Source organism: Momordica charantia (assembly GCF_013281855.1).
Source record: "Momordica charantia cultivar OHB3-1 chromosome 8 unlocalized genomic scaffold, Mcharantia_2.0 BLBB01000008.1, whole genome shotgun sequence".
NCBI lineage: Eukaryota > Viridiplantae > Streptophyta > Magnoliopsida > Cucurbitales > Cucurbitaceae > Momordica > Momordica charantia.
This window is the reverse complement of record NW_028275166.1, coordinates 10,507,434-10,521,521: the sequence shown is the minus strand read 5'-3', so window position 1 is coordinate 10,521,521 and position 14,088 is coordinate 10,507,434. Positions and strand designations below refer to the sequence as shown.

Sequence of the window (14,088 nt, the reverse complement as noted above, 5' to 3'; positions counted from 1 at the left end):
TGTGATCAATGAGAAATCACCTCCAACAATCGACGTTCCATATTTTTTGTTATTCACGGTTCATGATACAATCCGGCGTATGCAGAGTCCGCACCATCACATTCGTGGGTGGTATGCCGCGAATTGACGTCGATGTAGAGGGTCGCTGCTCGAGTTTGTCAGATTTAAGCGTGCCGCCACCGTTGTCGGATAGTACTACGATTGTTGCGAGATTGTTTGTGGATTTGTTGAATGGTCGTCACACCATCGTACATAGGTTGTCATCAATTGGGTGTTGCACCGCAGTAGAGAAGGTTGCCACCAACTCGGGTTGTTGTCGTCACATCCCTATTGTTGGTTCGTGGGTCACCGTCATAGTCCCTACCTCGAAAAATCTTATTAAAATTATCAATTTTTTTTCATATAACAATTTAGTATTTGTAATTTAGAAACACATTTTATCTCTCATCGATTTATCAATTTACATATATAAGAAACTTAACAAAAAAAATCACAATTCGGACTAAGATCGTTACAACTTTAAACTACAAAGACTAAATTGTTACATACTACAATTCATATACTAATTAATTGTTAGCAATTTGAAAGTATAGAGACTAAATCATTACAAACTAAAGTTAATAGACTAAATCGTTACTACTTCAATAGAAGTACATACAAGGATCAAAAATGGTTTTTAACCTACGAGTCATGTATATGAACTGCATGGGTCAAGAGTACTAGAGATATAAATTAATGAATCGAGTCCCGAAGAGCTGAGTCCCTTGAACAGAACATGAAGGACAATGCCTATTAGGTCGACTAACTCCTTGGTCGTACCTGGAGGGTCGAGACCCATAGGCAGGCTCACACGAATGGATAGTGACCATGGGACTAACTAGCCCAAGGGCTCGCGTCCACGGTTTGGTCGGCAACCCTTGAGTCTCGACCCAAGAGTTTCCTTAACCTCGACAATTTCCCTCATGTATTGATGAACTAGGCCATCAAATTCAATATCTCGGGGATCTAAGTAATTCAAAGAAAGAAGATAATTAGGAACATGAAAGGTTTTCCATATTATAAATAGGGAAAGAGATTTCGTAATCAAGCTATGTCAAAAACCCTACCTCTCACTATATGCTTCATACAAACTCGATTCTCGGATTGCATGTGTCTATAATAGTGGTGGGTAATTTAACTAAGCCAAATTTACTCGCCAACAATGTGCACACCCTAATTTAAGATAAGGTTTTTAAATGATGGGATACATATTACTCAAACTTAGTATGCTGTCAAACATCTTACACATAAATTTAGATGTTCCACATAAATACCTCCAACGACTAGCTACTATATAAATTTACTATTCTCCATTTAGTATTTTTTAATTAGACCGTTGGAGTTCTTTATGATGGTACGTTTATGGAAATCCTTTTTAACTCCACATTAAAAGTAAGTTTCAATAACACATCTCCGTTCATTTTTATTTTTATCTCAATCAAGATTTGTACATACACTTTACTTACTGAATTTCTTGAGATGTAGCCATAAATTTATATTAACATATTTTTATTGGGTATAAAATTTGTTTTAAAATTTTACAAAAAAGGACCAAATTTGTTATTTTTTAAAGTATAGATACCAAAATAAAAAATTTTAAAAATACAAAAGCTAAATTGAACAAAAGTTAAAATATAAGAACCAATTAAAAGAGTTTTTTTAAGTACAATATGTGGGGGTGAAAATTGGATGACAAAATCTTTTAGTCGAAGACATGTGTCAATTTAACAAAAATAGACGAATTAAAGTAGAGAAAAGTCAAAATAACAGATCAAAATAGTAAGAATTTTAACAGTGCCCGTCCCAAATTGTGGACCATCAAAGTTGGTTTAAATGTTTTTTTTTCCCTTGAGAAAAGTTTGTTTAAATGTTCTAATTTGGAACTCAACTGAATTATTATATCGAAGATAAATTTTGAGAATAATGTAACATATAATTCGAGAATAATGCATATATTATAAATCGAAAATAATGCATGTATGAGTATATGATAAATAAGGAATAGCACATAGATGATAAAAATTCGTTTTGTATTTACGAAAATACCCCTATATCAGAACAGAGTCCACAACACAAAAACGGCGTCGTTCCAAGTTAAGTGGGTCCCACGGCGTTCAGTGAAAGCGACGCGTATTTTTTAAAAGTCTACTCTACGCTATTTATATTCATCCACGCGCTATATACCGAACTGCCCAACACGCGTCTTCGTTTCAACTGAGTTAGAACAATTCAACTCGTTTCAACTCGGCCGTGTTTTCCACGCGCCGTGGCTGCAACTGTGGAATGACATTCTCGGGTGACGTGGACTGTAATTTTAATCAGTTGGAAAAAGCAAGCCAGTGAATAATGCGTCGCCATCAGCCAACGTGGGGAGCTGGTGAAACCACATCGAACTACGAGCAATACGGTGTCGTATTTGCGTTTTTTTTCCTTAAATAATAATCTACACATTTTATTTTATTTCCCTCTAATATTTGTCCCCAAAATAAAAGGAAAAACAAAAAATTAGAATTTTGCTGAAATATCAGGATGAAAACCACAATTCTTTTTCTTATTTTGGCTATTTGATACCATTTTAGTTGGATTTTTCTTTTGTTGATTTTGTTGCTTTCAAAAAAAAAAAGGGACCATTTCGCTATTTATATTTTATTTTTAAAAATTAATTCTAGTTAATGCTAAATGTTGTAATTAAATTAAAATTTTGGTCTATAACATTTTTAGATTATATATATCTAGCCAATTTTTTAGATTATATATATCTAGCCAATCAACTTTAAAAGGTTAGACGTTGGTTCATAACCATTTATTTTTAATTTTATGTTTTTAAAAAATTATGTTTGTTTTTGTATAATTTAATTAGTAAAGATCCATAAATTATAACCCGATAAATTAGGTTCGTAATGTTTCAATTTCTCTTTTTTAATAAGTAAATATAGAATTGTAGGGTTCAAATATTATGAGTTGAATAATGATAAAATAATATATTTATTTATTTTTTGGATCAAATAAAAACGAAAACTTGTTTTTATGGTTTTCAACACTTCTATATTTTCACTTCTATATAAATTTGAAAATGTTTATAAGAAATGAGAAATATGAATCATAAATAGTTAAAAATAAAGTTCATTAATAAAATTGAAAACAATAACATCATTCAGACTTTAAGATAATTACACATATAGTAATTTTCGAAAAGATCAACCAACATTTATAGGATGTGTGATATTTATAAATATAGTAAAGGTTTTTGCCCTTTATTATAATTTCTTTATAATAATTGAAGTTTTTTTTTTTTTGAGAAATATAATAACTGAAGTATGATCGGTGAAGTAAGAGTTGAAAATATTATTAGAAAATTCACCTAATTCTCTTGGCGCTAGACTCCATTACAAAGATTTAATCTTATTAAAATAGCTTGATATTATTTAATTAATTGCGTGAGAAATGAGAAAAAGAAAAAGTAGAATTTAATGTGTGCTACCGACAATTTCGTAATCACATACAAATTCAGACAAGAAAAAGAAATACAAGAAAAATATTCTTTCGTTTAATTAATTATTTTAATTTGTAGCTTAGTAATTTTCTTGATATTTTTATAAGGTTAATCAGTCCAAAAAATAAATCTATGTCCCGCTGCATTATTGGGTTTATCATTTAATCATGAAAAATGATGAAAATTCCTTCAGCTTTATTTTTATTTTATGGATTAAAATCTATTTTCGTGGACCTACCCTCCACTTTAATTTATTTTAGTACATGTATTTTTTGAATTTTGTCTTTTATTTTTAAAAGTGGACAATTTTAAATTATTCATTTTTATTTTTATATAACTTATTTCAATCACAATTTTAAAATGATACTTTACTCACAATATTTCTTAAAATACAGTAATGTAAAAATATATGTTAAAATTTTACAAATTGTAATTAATATGGTCACTTTTAAAAAATAAAGAACCAAGAAGAAAATATATGAATTAAAATGAACAAAATTGGAAAGTATAATTAAAAAAAGTATTTAAATCTTATTTTATTCTATGTTAAAATTATATTTTGGCTCATGTAATTTAAACTTTAGTTAATTTTAGTCACGGTATTTTCAAAATGTTGATTTTGGTTCATATATTCTCAACTTTGATTCATTTTAGACAATCTATTTTCAAAAATATTCGTTTTAGTCACCTAATTTTCAAAGTGACACTACACTAAATATTTATTGAAATGTAAACATAATTTTTGGATATATTTTTGTATTAAAATTTGGAAAATAAGGACTAAAATGATCCTATTTTAAAAAGAACAAAAATGAATATTTTGAAAATAACTAAATAAATAAAGTTGTTGAAAGTACAACGGAAATATATATATATATATATATATATATATATATCAAAGCTGAGACCAAAAATATTATTTTAACATTTATTTTATTTTGAGTACATTTATAAATTATTATATTTTTAATACAGGCGTCTTCTCCACCACCGATGTTGTCTCTGTCACTGTCAGTGGAGGATGGTTGAGCAGTCCCCTTGCGAACGGTAAGTTTCACCGTCTCTCCGCCATTGTTGCCAGTTTCTCTAGCTCCAACCTTCTTGTTCTTCTTTTCCTTACGTCGAAATCAACATTGCGTTTTCTCGGTGTTGTTTTGCTGTGAATTGAAGAACTGACTCTGAATTTGTTGCATTCTGCTCCGTTGAAATGATTTTGAGCTTCTTTCTGTTATTGAGTTTCTCGAGTGTTTGATTGTGTTACGATTGCATTTGATCTGGATCTGACGAGTATTGGAGTAGCTTTGGGGAGGTACTTACCGGCTTCATCTATGCATTTTGTATTTCTGTGAAATACACTGAGTTCAACTTTTCATTTTTAGCTCGAGCGGAAGTTTAGTTGTTGATCTTCAACCGAAATAAACTATCGAGTAGAAAATTTCCCCTTCGTTAGTCTATTTGCGGCTATGGATTTTCTATTCTGGATGCGAGGAAACGGAGTAATCTTTGAATGCAATGCCTTACTTTCGTGTTCTTTTAACTGATTACTGTATGGCTTGGTATTGTGGCCTGCGATTATTGGTTTATTGATTTCACTCATTTTTCTAGTGTAGGCGTTGATTGATGGTCATCCGAAAGAGTTCGTTTTGGACAAGATATTGTCGTTCGACATTGCTCCGAAAATCAAGTGTGGTTATTCGTTTCTCCTCAGCATTAGATGTTATGGGATTTTCTCCGTTGGGTGATTGATCTGTGACGTAGTTATATTACCTTTTGATCATATTGGAGAAATTTGTGTATTGAGGGTTCTGCTTTTGTTCTTCAACAATGGTGCTCGGTTTGAAAGGAAAGCATAGGAGGGGTGACATTATTCAAGCTGATTATAGGATCCATGTTCAGGATATAAAACCCTGGCCACCCTCACAGTCGCTTACGTCCCTCCGCTCTGTGTTTATTCAATGGGAGAATGGCGATCGCCACTCTGGATCTACTAATCTTGTTGTTCCAACCATTGGGTCTATAGTTGGTGAGGGAAAAATTGAATTCAACGAATCTTTTAAGTTACCTGTGGCTTTGGTAAGGGACATGCCTGTTAGAGGTAAGGATGCTGATACATTCCAGAGGAACATTTTAGAATTCAACTTGTTTGAGTCTCGCAGAGAAAAGACTGCAAAAGGCCAATTGTTGGCTAGTGCCACCGTAGACTTAGCTGAATTTGGTGTTGTGAGAGAGACAGTATCTGTTACTACTCCAATGCATTGCCAGAGGAACTTCAAGAACACACTTCAGCCAATCTTGTCCATTAAAATTCAGCCAATTGACAAGGGACGGACCAATAACTCACTTAAGGATACCCTGTCCCGGAGGATGTCATTGGACAGTTACGAAGGCGAATCTGTTTCAGCTGCTATGCATGAAGAATATGCTGATCCAAATAAGATTGCGTCTTTTACTGATGATGATGTTTCGTCTCACTCTTCCATGACGACTTCTTCTGCTTTAGAACCTGATGGTTGTGTACCACCTCAAACTGAAGAGGTATTAGCTTGTATCTATTTTATTTCCCCTCTACATGTTGCTTTATGTGACTGTATATTACCAGCGTCTGGCTTTTATTGTATCAGAATACTATTGAGGTAAGTCTTCATTGGAATTTAAGCATCAACTGAGGCATTTTTAGCTCTAGCTAGGCTGTCTCGCCTACCAATAACTATACTTTTGTGCGATAATGCATTATTGTGTAGTCATACTTTTCCCTTAAAATTACATTAACATTATATACAAACAATTTCATAATGGCCCAAAAATCAGCGATCTAATCAGTGCTCTAAACATCTCAGGTCTGTTTCGATCTCACAACCACATTTTTTATCCTAAAATACGTGAACATTATATTTAAAGACTTTTTAGGTGGCCCAAAGAGTAATTAGATTCCGAGCCTGATGGTGATCTGTTCCCATCTCCTCTATGTTATTATCTGCTTCATAGGATTTAATGTTAACCATACTTGATGTGAATCTGCAGAATGGCCTGAGTACGTTGATCCATGGGACTACTGATAATAGACAGGAGCATGCTTCCATTTCAAAATTGGAGCCTGAAAAATCTAATGTGTCACCAGAGAATGGAGCACATGGAGATTTGAATGTGAATTCATCTTCTTCTTCATCAATAGAATTATCCTCTGGTCCTGGGAGTCCTGAAAATGGTCATAATTCTATGTCTAGCTCCCCAACTGTTGGTTCAATGTCCCTTGAAAAAAATGGTAGAAAAAGTTATACAGTTTACTTTTCTTCATCTTCAAAAAACGAACAGCATGAGGATGATATCCACAACCATGTGAAGATTGAAAAAGCTGAACATTCGGGTAAGGAGAGTAATGGAAGGAAATTCAATGGAATGGATTATGAGGAAGCTTCAAATGTTGAAACAAAAGAGGATGGAGCTGATGACATCTTAGCTAGACAAGATGATGTGGGAATCCATGCAATATCTCCCGGACGTGGAAGCATAGTTCAGAAAAATGACAGATTAAAGCATGTGAAGTCGGTTCGATCGCCATTAGAATCAGCTAAATGCAATGGGTTTGGTAGTAAGCAGCTTGTTGGAGTTGAGGAAACTGGTGCTCCAGGATATTCAGATAATAGCTTGGAAAGTATCAGAAGAAATGAAAGAAAGGATTCTAAACCATATGCAAAGGATACAAAAAATTCCATTTTGGACAGCAAAGTCCAGCAATTACAACACAAGATAAAGATGCTTGAGGGAGAGTTGCGAGAAGCAGCAGCAATTGAGGCAGCTCTTTACTCTATAGTTGCTGAACATGGAAGTTCCATGAATAAGGTCAATGCTCCTGCACGGCGTCTTTCAAGGCTGTATCTTCATTCTTGTAGAGAAAGCTCTCAGTCACGGAAGGCCTATGCTGCTAGAAGTATTGTTTCTGGATTTGTTTTGATAGCAAAAGCTTGTGGAAATGACGTGCCCAGGTATTTTCTTTTAGATATGATGATGTTCAATATTTCCCTTAAAAATAATTTACACTATCCATCTACTGCACGTTTCTTTTGGAAAGCCCAAATGCTTGGCGAACCAAAAATTGTGGCGATAGCTGCAATTTCACGGTTATTGTGTATTGGAACTCACTTTTCTTTTGGAACCAACTTTCAGATTTAGTAAGTTTGGTGAAGAATAATAATAATAATCAAATGACTTCAAAATAATTGGAGGGTGAAGTTGCTCGATTTATTTATTTTTACTCAGACCAGTGATCAGGACATGCTACATTTATTGAATGCAAGCTAAGATGCCGACTAACACATTATCTAACTACAATTTACAGATTGACTTTCTGGTTATCAAATTCAATAGTCCTGAGAACAATAATAAGTCAGGATGCTGTGAGCCGGAAACTGCAAGTTTCTTCAGGATCTCATACAACCAAAAGTGGTGCTAACAAAGAAAGTAGTAAAGTGGCATCTACATTAAAATGGAAAGCATCGTCTCCAAACAAAAGAGAGAATGGGAATGCCAGGCATGGAAGTTCTGATGACTGGGAAGACGCACACACTTTTACATCTGCCTTAGAGAAGGTTGAGGCTTGGATCTTCTCCCGTGTCATCGAGTCCATATGGTGGCAGGTGTTTAATGCCTTTCCTACCTACATTTCTGCCCCTTGAAATTAAAATAATAATAGCCTGGGAAAAATCAGAATCTTGAAAGAACTTCACAAAATTTTATGACTTTTTAACGTGTTTACTTCCATTTCCAGACATTGACTCCACACATGCAGTCAACAACAGCAAAAACTATTAATCAAGTTTCCAGTCCAACCTCAAGGAAGAGCTATAAGAGAAGTTCTAGTTCAGTTGATCACGATCAAGGCAACTTCTCATTGGACCTTTGGAAGAAAGCTTTCAAGGATGCCTGTGAAAGAATTTGCCCTGTCCGAGCTGGGGGACATGAGTGTGGTTGCTTGCCTCTTCTGTCCAGATTGGTATGTGTGATCGAACTTGGCTAAAGCAAACACATTATTTTCTTTAAGAAGCGAATTAGTGAGCAGGGGGAGAGTCTATATTATCAAATATCAATTAAATTGAAAGTATTAGTATTATATTTACCAACTTTTGAAGTTCATGATTATTTTGTTTGATAAAAGGGAGCCTTTTCTCCCCCTAAAATAAGTAATATGAGAAGGCCGACAGTTCAAGGTAGTAGCTATAACTATAACTTTGTGCTTGTATGGACAACTTGGGGATTTAGAGCTTGTAATATTTTACATATTTTTCGGTGTAATGGTGTCATAGTTCTTTAGAGTTGAATTATAATACATCTTTGTTACGTGACTAGATAATGGAGCAATGTGTTGCTAGATTGGATACAGCGATGTTCAATGCCATTCTCCGTGATTCTGCTGATGAGATGCCAACTGATCCTGTATCCGACCCCATTAGCGAGTCTAAAGTTCTCCCAATTCCAGTTGGGAAATCGAGTTTTGGGGCTGGCGCACTACTTAAGAATGCAGTAAGCCTTCCACTTCCCAGCTGATGTCTGCTATGAAATTGGCTTGAGACGATTCTTTTGCCATAACCTCAAAACTATTGCATCTCTTTCCCGTGAACTACTTTCTTCTTTATTTTTTTTCTCTGTTTCCTGCTTAATTATTTATAGTTCCTAGTCTTATTCAGTTAGTGAGAAAGCCATTTTATTGCACACATAAGTTCAATATATTGCTTAGAAACACATCACACGGATCATAACTTCAATATATTGCATTTCAAATGTCTTTCTTGTTGTTCAGATGACGGAAGAAACGTTTTCCCTTCTCTCAATAGAATATGTGCTTGCACTCCTAAACTTTCATATTTTTCTGAAGCCAATTTCATAGTGTTTTATCATTCTCAAAGATGATTAATGCATTAGCTCTGTGATTTTGTGCATTAGATTGAAATCTAGTGATTTGATCTTTCTCAAAGATGCTTTTAGGACCTTAGCTGTGTTTTTATGGATCAGATTGGAAACTGGTCGAGATGGTTGACCGATCTTTTTGGCTTGGACGATGATGATCAATGTGAAGACGAAAATGATAACGATGAAGGGAAAGATACCACTACCCTCAAGTCCTTCCATCTACTAAATGCATTGAGTGATCTCATGATGCTTCCAAAGGACATGCTCCTGAACCAATCGATAAGAAAAGAGGTACATCTCTAGGATCCTTTTGTTTGGTCTCCCCTTTTGGTACATCTCTAGGATCCTTTTGTTTGGTCTCCCCTTTGTCAAATCATTTATTCAACTCTCAATTGATTCTCATTTCATGAAATTTATCTTTGAAGGTATGCCCTTCATTTGGTGCACCAGTAATCAAGCGAATTCTCGAATGTTTTGTTCCAGATGAGTTCTGCGAAGAGCCAATCCCTGATGCTGTTCTCAAAGCTCTGGATATCGAGGTTAATCGAGCATAGATATTCATTATTTTGGTCCTTAATTTAGTACTTTATTTTACACAGTCCTAATGTGAAATTGTTTGGCATTCCAAGGCTACTGCATGCATGTCCTCTTTATGCTATTTTATTTACTACAGATATAACATTTTAGAATCTAAGTTCCTTGTTCTACCCCAGGAGGATCCATCTGAAGTCGACGACAAGTTCGTCATGAATCTCCCGCACGCAGCAGCTCCCATCGTCTATCATCCACCCTCGGTAGCTTCTGTAGCGGCATTCATTGGCGAGGTCAGTACAAAGCCCGAGTTAAGAAGAAGTGGGTCTTCAGTGCTCAGAAAATCTAACACCAGCGATGATGAGCTGGATGAGTTGAGCTCACCCTTTGCTTCTATTCTCGACACCACAGTTTCTCCATCAACTCCAGCTAAGTCGAGTAGGACTTCTGAGAAAAATCGCAACCAAAATGCTACAAGGTACGAACTTCTTCGAGATGTATGGGGTGAATAGCAAGTAATCCATTCTCATGGTTAGAACCCTTATCTATTTGAAAAAAAAATATCAGCTGGATTACAATGTTAGACTTAGATAGAAGTTAAGGCAGTGAGTTTGGGGACTGTATATCTGTATAGAGTAATATGAGTTTCTTGTAGAACTGTTCAATCTGTGCTCCATTTTTTTGGCCAGAAATTCTATAACTGGAATTAATGTCAGCAGTTGAAATGCTCACTTCATAAGCCATGATAGAAAAGAAAGGTCATACAAAATGTTCTCTATATCTCACTTATTTCTCACTTCTACATTACAAAACTCACAATCTTGTCTGCTCAGACAAGAATGGTTAAAAAGTGAAAGTAATTAATGGAACAAAGCTTCAAAACTTGATATACTTGCTGGAGGGGAAACTCCAGCTTGGGTGGTGCTATGTCAATTTCACTCTCACATTTATATTTACTACTACGCCGGAATGGTAAAAAAAAGAAAACAACCAAAATTTAAAGCCAAATTCATGTGGTTAGCTTGTGTGTAGAAGAACTGATAGCATTAATATGCTGAAGATGTAAGGCTTCCAACAAGCCTTGCCAAGTTTCTCCAGGTGCTCCTGTTACTTGAAAATCAACTAGTTTCCTCTGTCTTCTGTAGTAATCTTCCAATGGCTTCCTCTGAAATAAAAGGAAGAAATCATATCAATATTGAATGAATTCATATAACACTACAAAAATTGCAACACAACTTTTGTTTAATCGCTGGATCTTCCTTGTGGTGTACACCTAATTCAACTAATTTCCGAGAAGGCCTGCCTTGAGGACAGTTACGGGAGACAATAGAGGTTTTTAGGGGTGTGTTTGGTAAATGATCAGAAAATAAGGGATTCAATGAAACCCTGTGTATTTCATTTTTTATGTTTTCGACTGTGTTCAGTAGAAGATTTGAAAATTTCTCAATTAGTTCATGTCATCCTTACGCAGAGGCCATGCTAATCTTCTCTATATCATTCCAATGTCCCAAAGGAGATTTAAAATTGAATCTCAATTTAAAAAATTGTTCGATGAATGTTTAGTAACACATTTATAAATTAGTGGTAGTTACCAAATAAACATTTAGCTCAATCTAAAATATTATTAATTAATTTATTAACACCTATTTTATAAATTTTATATAATTACTATTTTACAATATTATATAATTATAACATAAAATAAAACGATTTATAATACGAAATAGTATGTTTATTAAAGTTTTTATCATTTTTAATGGAATTTTACATTTTAAAATTTTAAAATTTAAATCTAAAAACATTGATAATATAAAAATATTGTTTTCAGAATGGATCACATAGTCCAAAAACAAGAAACAAAATTTGAATTGCATACCAAACAAATCTCAATATTTTCTCATGAAACCTCTAATTTCTTAAATTAATAGAATATTTTCTCATGAAACCTCTAATTTCTTAAATTTCTATTTATTCTTTCATATATAACAAACTATTTGCATTTTTCTATTGTGCACCTTATAAAAGCAAGATTTCATGCAAAATATATCATGCTTTAATTTGGCTCACAGCTTTAGAAATGACTGCCTTTTATTATTGGATTTCAAATATTTGAATGGGTACCAAAGAGTTGAGAATGTTACCTGCTCCATAGAAGTCATTTCTTTCCAGGAATATTCTGTGGTAGCAGAAAGGCATTTTGGTTCTTTGTCCTGTGGCTGAAGATCTGAATTACTCCCACAGCTGCTTATGGTGCTGTATTCATGAAACCCAGAGAAGTTTCCAGATCCTATACTCTTTCTGATCAAAGCCTCTTCACTGGTTTTGAAATTAATCACCAAATCAATGTCTGCAATTTGGTCAAGAATCTCCTGCAAGTTGGAACATTTTTAAAGCACGGTTTGAAGAAGATTAATTAAGGTCCCGTTCAATAACCCATTTGTTTTTAGTTTTTTGTTTTTGAAAATTAAGCTTACCACCACTACTTCTACCTATGTATTCTTTTGTCTTGTTATCGGTATTTTAAAAACGTTTTCAAAACTTAAACCAAATTTTGAAATGAAAAAAAAAATATATATAGTTTCTAAAAACTTGTTTTTGTTTTTAAAATTGGGCTAAGAATTTAGATAGGTTATAAAGAGGTGAAAAACGTAGTAAAGAAGTTATCAAACAAAGCCTAAATGTGTCATCACAAATCACTTTAAATACTTTTCATTACTTTCTAAGAGTTTTTCAAACTACTTGGTTAAAAACAGTAATTTCAACCAAATCCATCCCAAGAATGAAGGAAGAGAGACATACAGCTTGATTTCTTGTTCTTGGAATTCCTTCAAGAATGAAGCCAGATTCACCATTGGAATAACCTTCTTCTAGCCTCTTTGTCAACAGCCTGAAAATGATTTCTTCCAAAACTGGCTTCCCTTCATTTATTGAACTAGCAATCTGATACAAACACAAGAAGGAAAATTTTCACAAATCTATCTTTGAGAACAGTCGCCTCTCCCATTGATTCAAAGACAAGATTTCACAAAATTCCTAGTTTGTCATCAAATACACATCAATTACTCCATCTTCTTCGTAGATTAATCTTTAAATTTTAACAAATTTCACATACATTCTAAAACTTTAAATTGCAGCACGTACAACATACTCTCTATGCGAAGCAACATATTAAATCCATCACACTATTTCATTCAAATATCTACCATCTGTTTGTTTCTCATGCCTAGCCAAATCAGACCATATCTAACAAGCATACATAATATCATAACGTACTTAACCTTTAAATTTGAAGAACTTAATAGTAAAAACTAGAGAAAATCGCATTTTGAGGTAATTGAAACCTTCTAAACTTCCTAGAATTTCAGCAACTAAATTCGAAATTCAGAGACGTCAATTTCGAAGTTGAGAGAAATCTGAAGAACAAGAACCTGCTGGTAGATAGAAGAGCGAGGATTGAGCTCCTGGCGAACAAGGCTGCCCATGGAAATGTGAGGAACATCGAGAAGCTTGGAGAGCCTCTCGGCGTAGACATGCTTCTTGGCCCCAGGGTCTCCCAACACCACCCACTGCACTCCTCTCCTGGGCACCCAGCCCTGAGAGTCCGCCATCGCCATGCCCTGGCTCCGATCTCCTCGCACAGTCTCCAATTCCTCATCGTAATAATCGTAATCCACCTCCAGCGCCGCCGCAGATCCGTACGATCGTCTCGCGATCGGAGCGTGACGGAGTGGCCGCACCACCAGTCGGAGGCGGCTGAGGACGGACATGGCGGCCGCGAAGTTTGGGGTTTAAGACGAAAGAGGGGAAGAGAAGAACAAGAAGAAGAAAATTTTCAATGGTTCAGAGAAAATGGGAGGCGAGGTCTAAGACGTGAAAGGAGATTAAAATGCCATTGGATGAGCTTTTATTTACAGAAATGCCCTGCTCTTTCCCCCTGTCTTTTAGGTCTCTATTGGAGAGATTAAGTGCCACGTGTAGTGCTGTCATTAGAGATTGGTGATTGGATCCCCTATTTCAGATGCCACGTGTCATATATACATGCCACACTCTATATAACCTGATATGTTGCCACGTGCAAATGCGCGTAGTATTTTAAGGTTAAAAATGCTATTTTTGTTTTT

The 14,088-nt window shown here is 34.7% G+C and overlaps 2 protein-coding genes and 1 non-coding gene across 5 annotated transcripts; 1 reads left to right on the top strand and 2 right to left on the bottom strand.

Moving 5' to 3' along the window:
- The first annotated feature begins 4,449 nt into the window (after window positions 1–4,449).
- LOC111021475 (EEIG1/EHBP1 protein amino-terminal domain protein) lies at window positions 4,450–10,706 on the top strand. 3 transcript variants are annotated; one of them, XM_022298461.2, is made up of 9 exons: window positions 4,450–4,579; window positions 5,138–6,067; window positions 6,554–7,515; window positions 7,869–8,166; window positions 8,298–8,522; window positions 8,876–9,049; window positions 9,539–9,727; window positions 9,862–9,975; window positions 10,150–10,706. In XM_022298461.2, exons 2-9 carry the CDS (start codon window positions 5,357–5,359, stop codon window positions 10,477–10,479), a joined length of 3,003 nt encoding a protein of 1,000 aa, XP_022154153.1. In that variant the 5' UTR covers window positions 4,450–4,579; window positions 5,138–5,356; the 3' UTR covers window positions 10,480–10,706. The 3 variants fall into 3 exon arrangements, with proteins under 3 accessions (XP_022154153.1, XP_022154152.1, XP_022154154.1); XM_022298460.2 differs by having other exon boundaries at window positions 4,454–4,579; window positions 5,143–6,067; XM_022298462.2 differs by lacking the exon at window positions 4,450–4,579 and adding an exon at window positions 4,607–4,841 and having other exon boundaries at window positions 5,143–6,067.
- LOC111021476 (P-loop containing nucleoside triphosphate hydrolases superfamily protein) lies at window positions 10,680–13,822 on the bottom strand. The gene is made up of 4 exons (XM_022298464.2): window positions 13,396–13,822; window positions 12,767–12,907; window positions 12,109–12,336; window positions 10,680–11,132 (listed from the first exon to the last, which is right to left on the bottom strand). Exons 1-4 carry the CDS (start codon window positions 13,732–13,734, stop codon window positions 10,977–10,979), a joined length of 864 nt encoding a protein of 287 aa, XP_022154156.1. The 5' UTR covers window positions 13,735–13,822; the 3' UTR covers window positions 10,680–10,976.
- On the bottom strand, window positions 11,393–11,499 carry LOC148209497 (U6 spliceosomal RNA). The gene has a single exon (XR_015793356.1). It is a non-coding gene; the product is annotated as a U6 spliceosomal RNA (small nuclear RNA).
- Window positions 13,823–14,088: the final 266 nt, after the last annotated feature.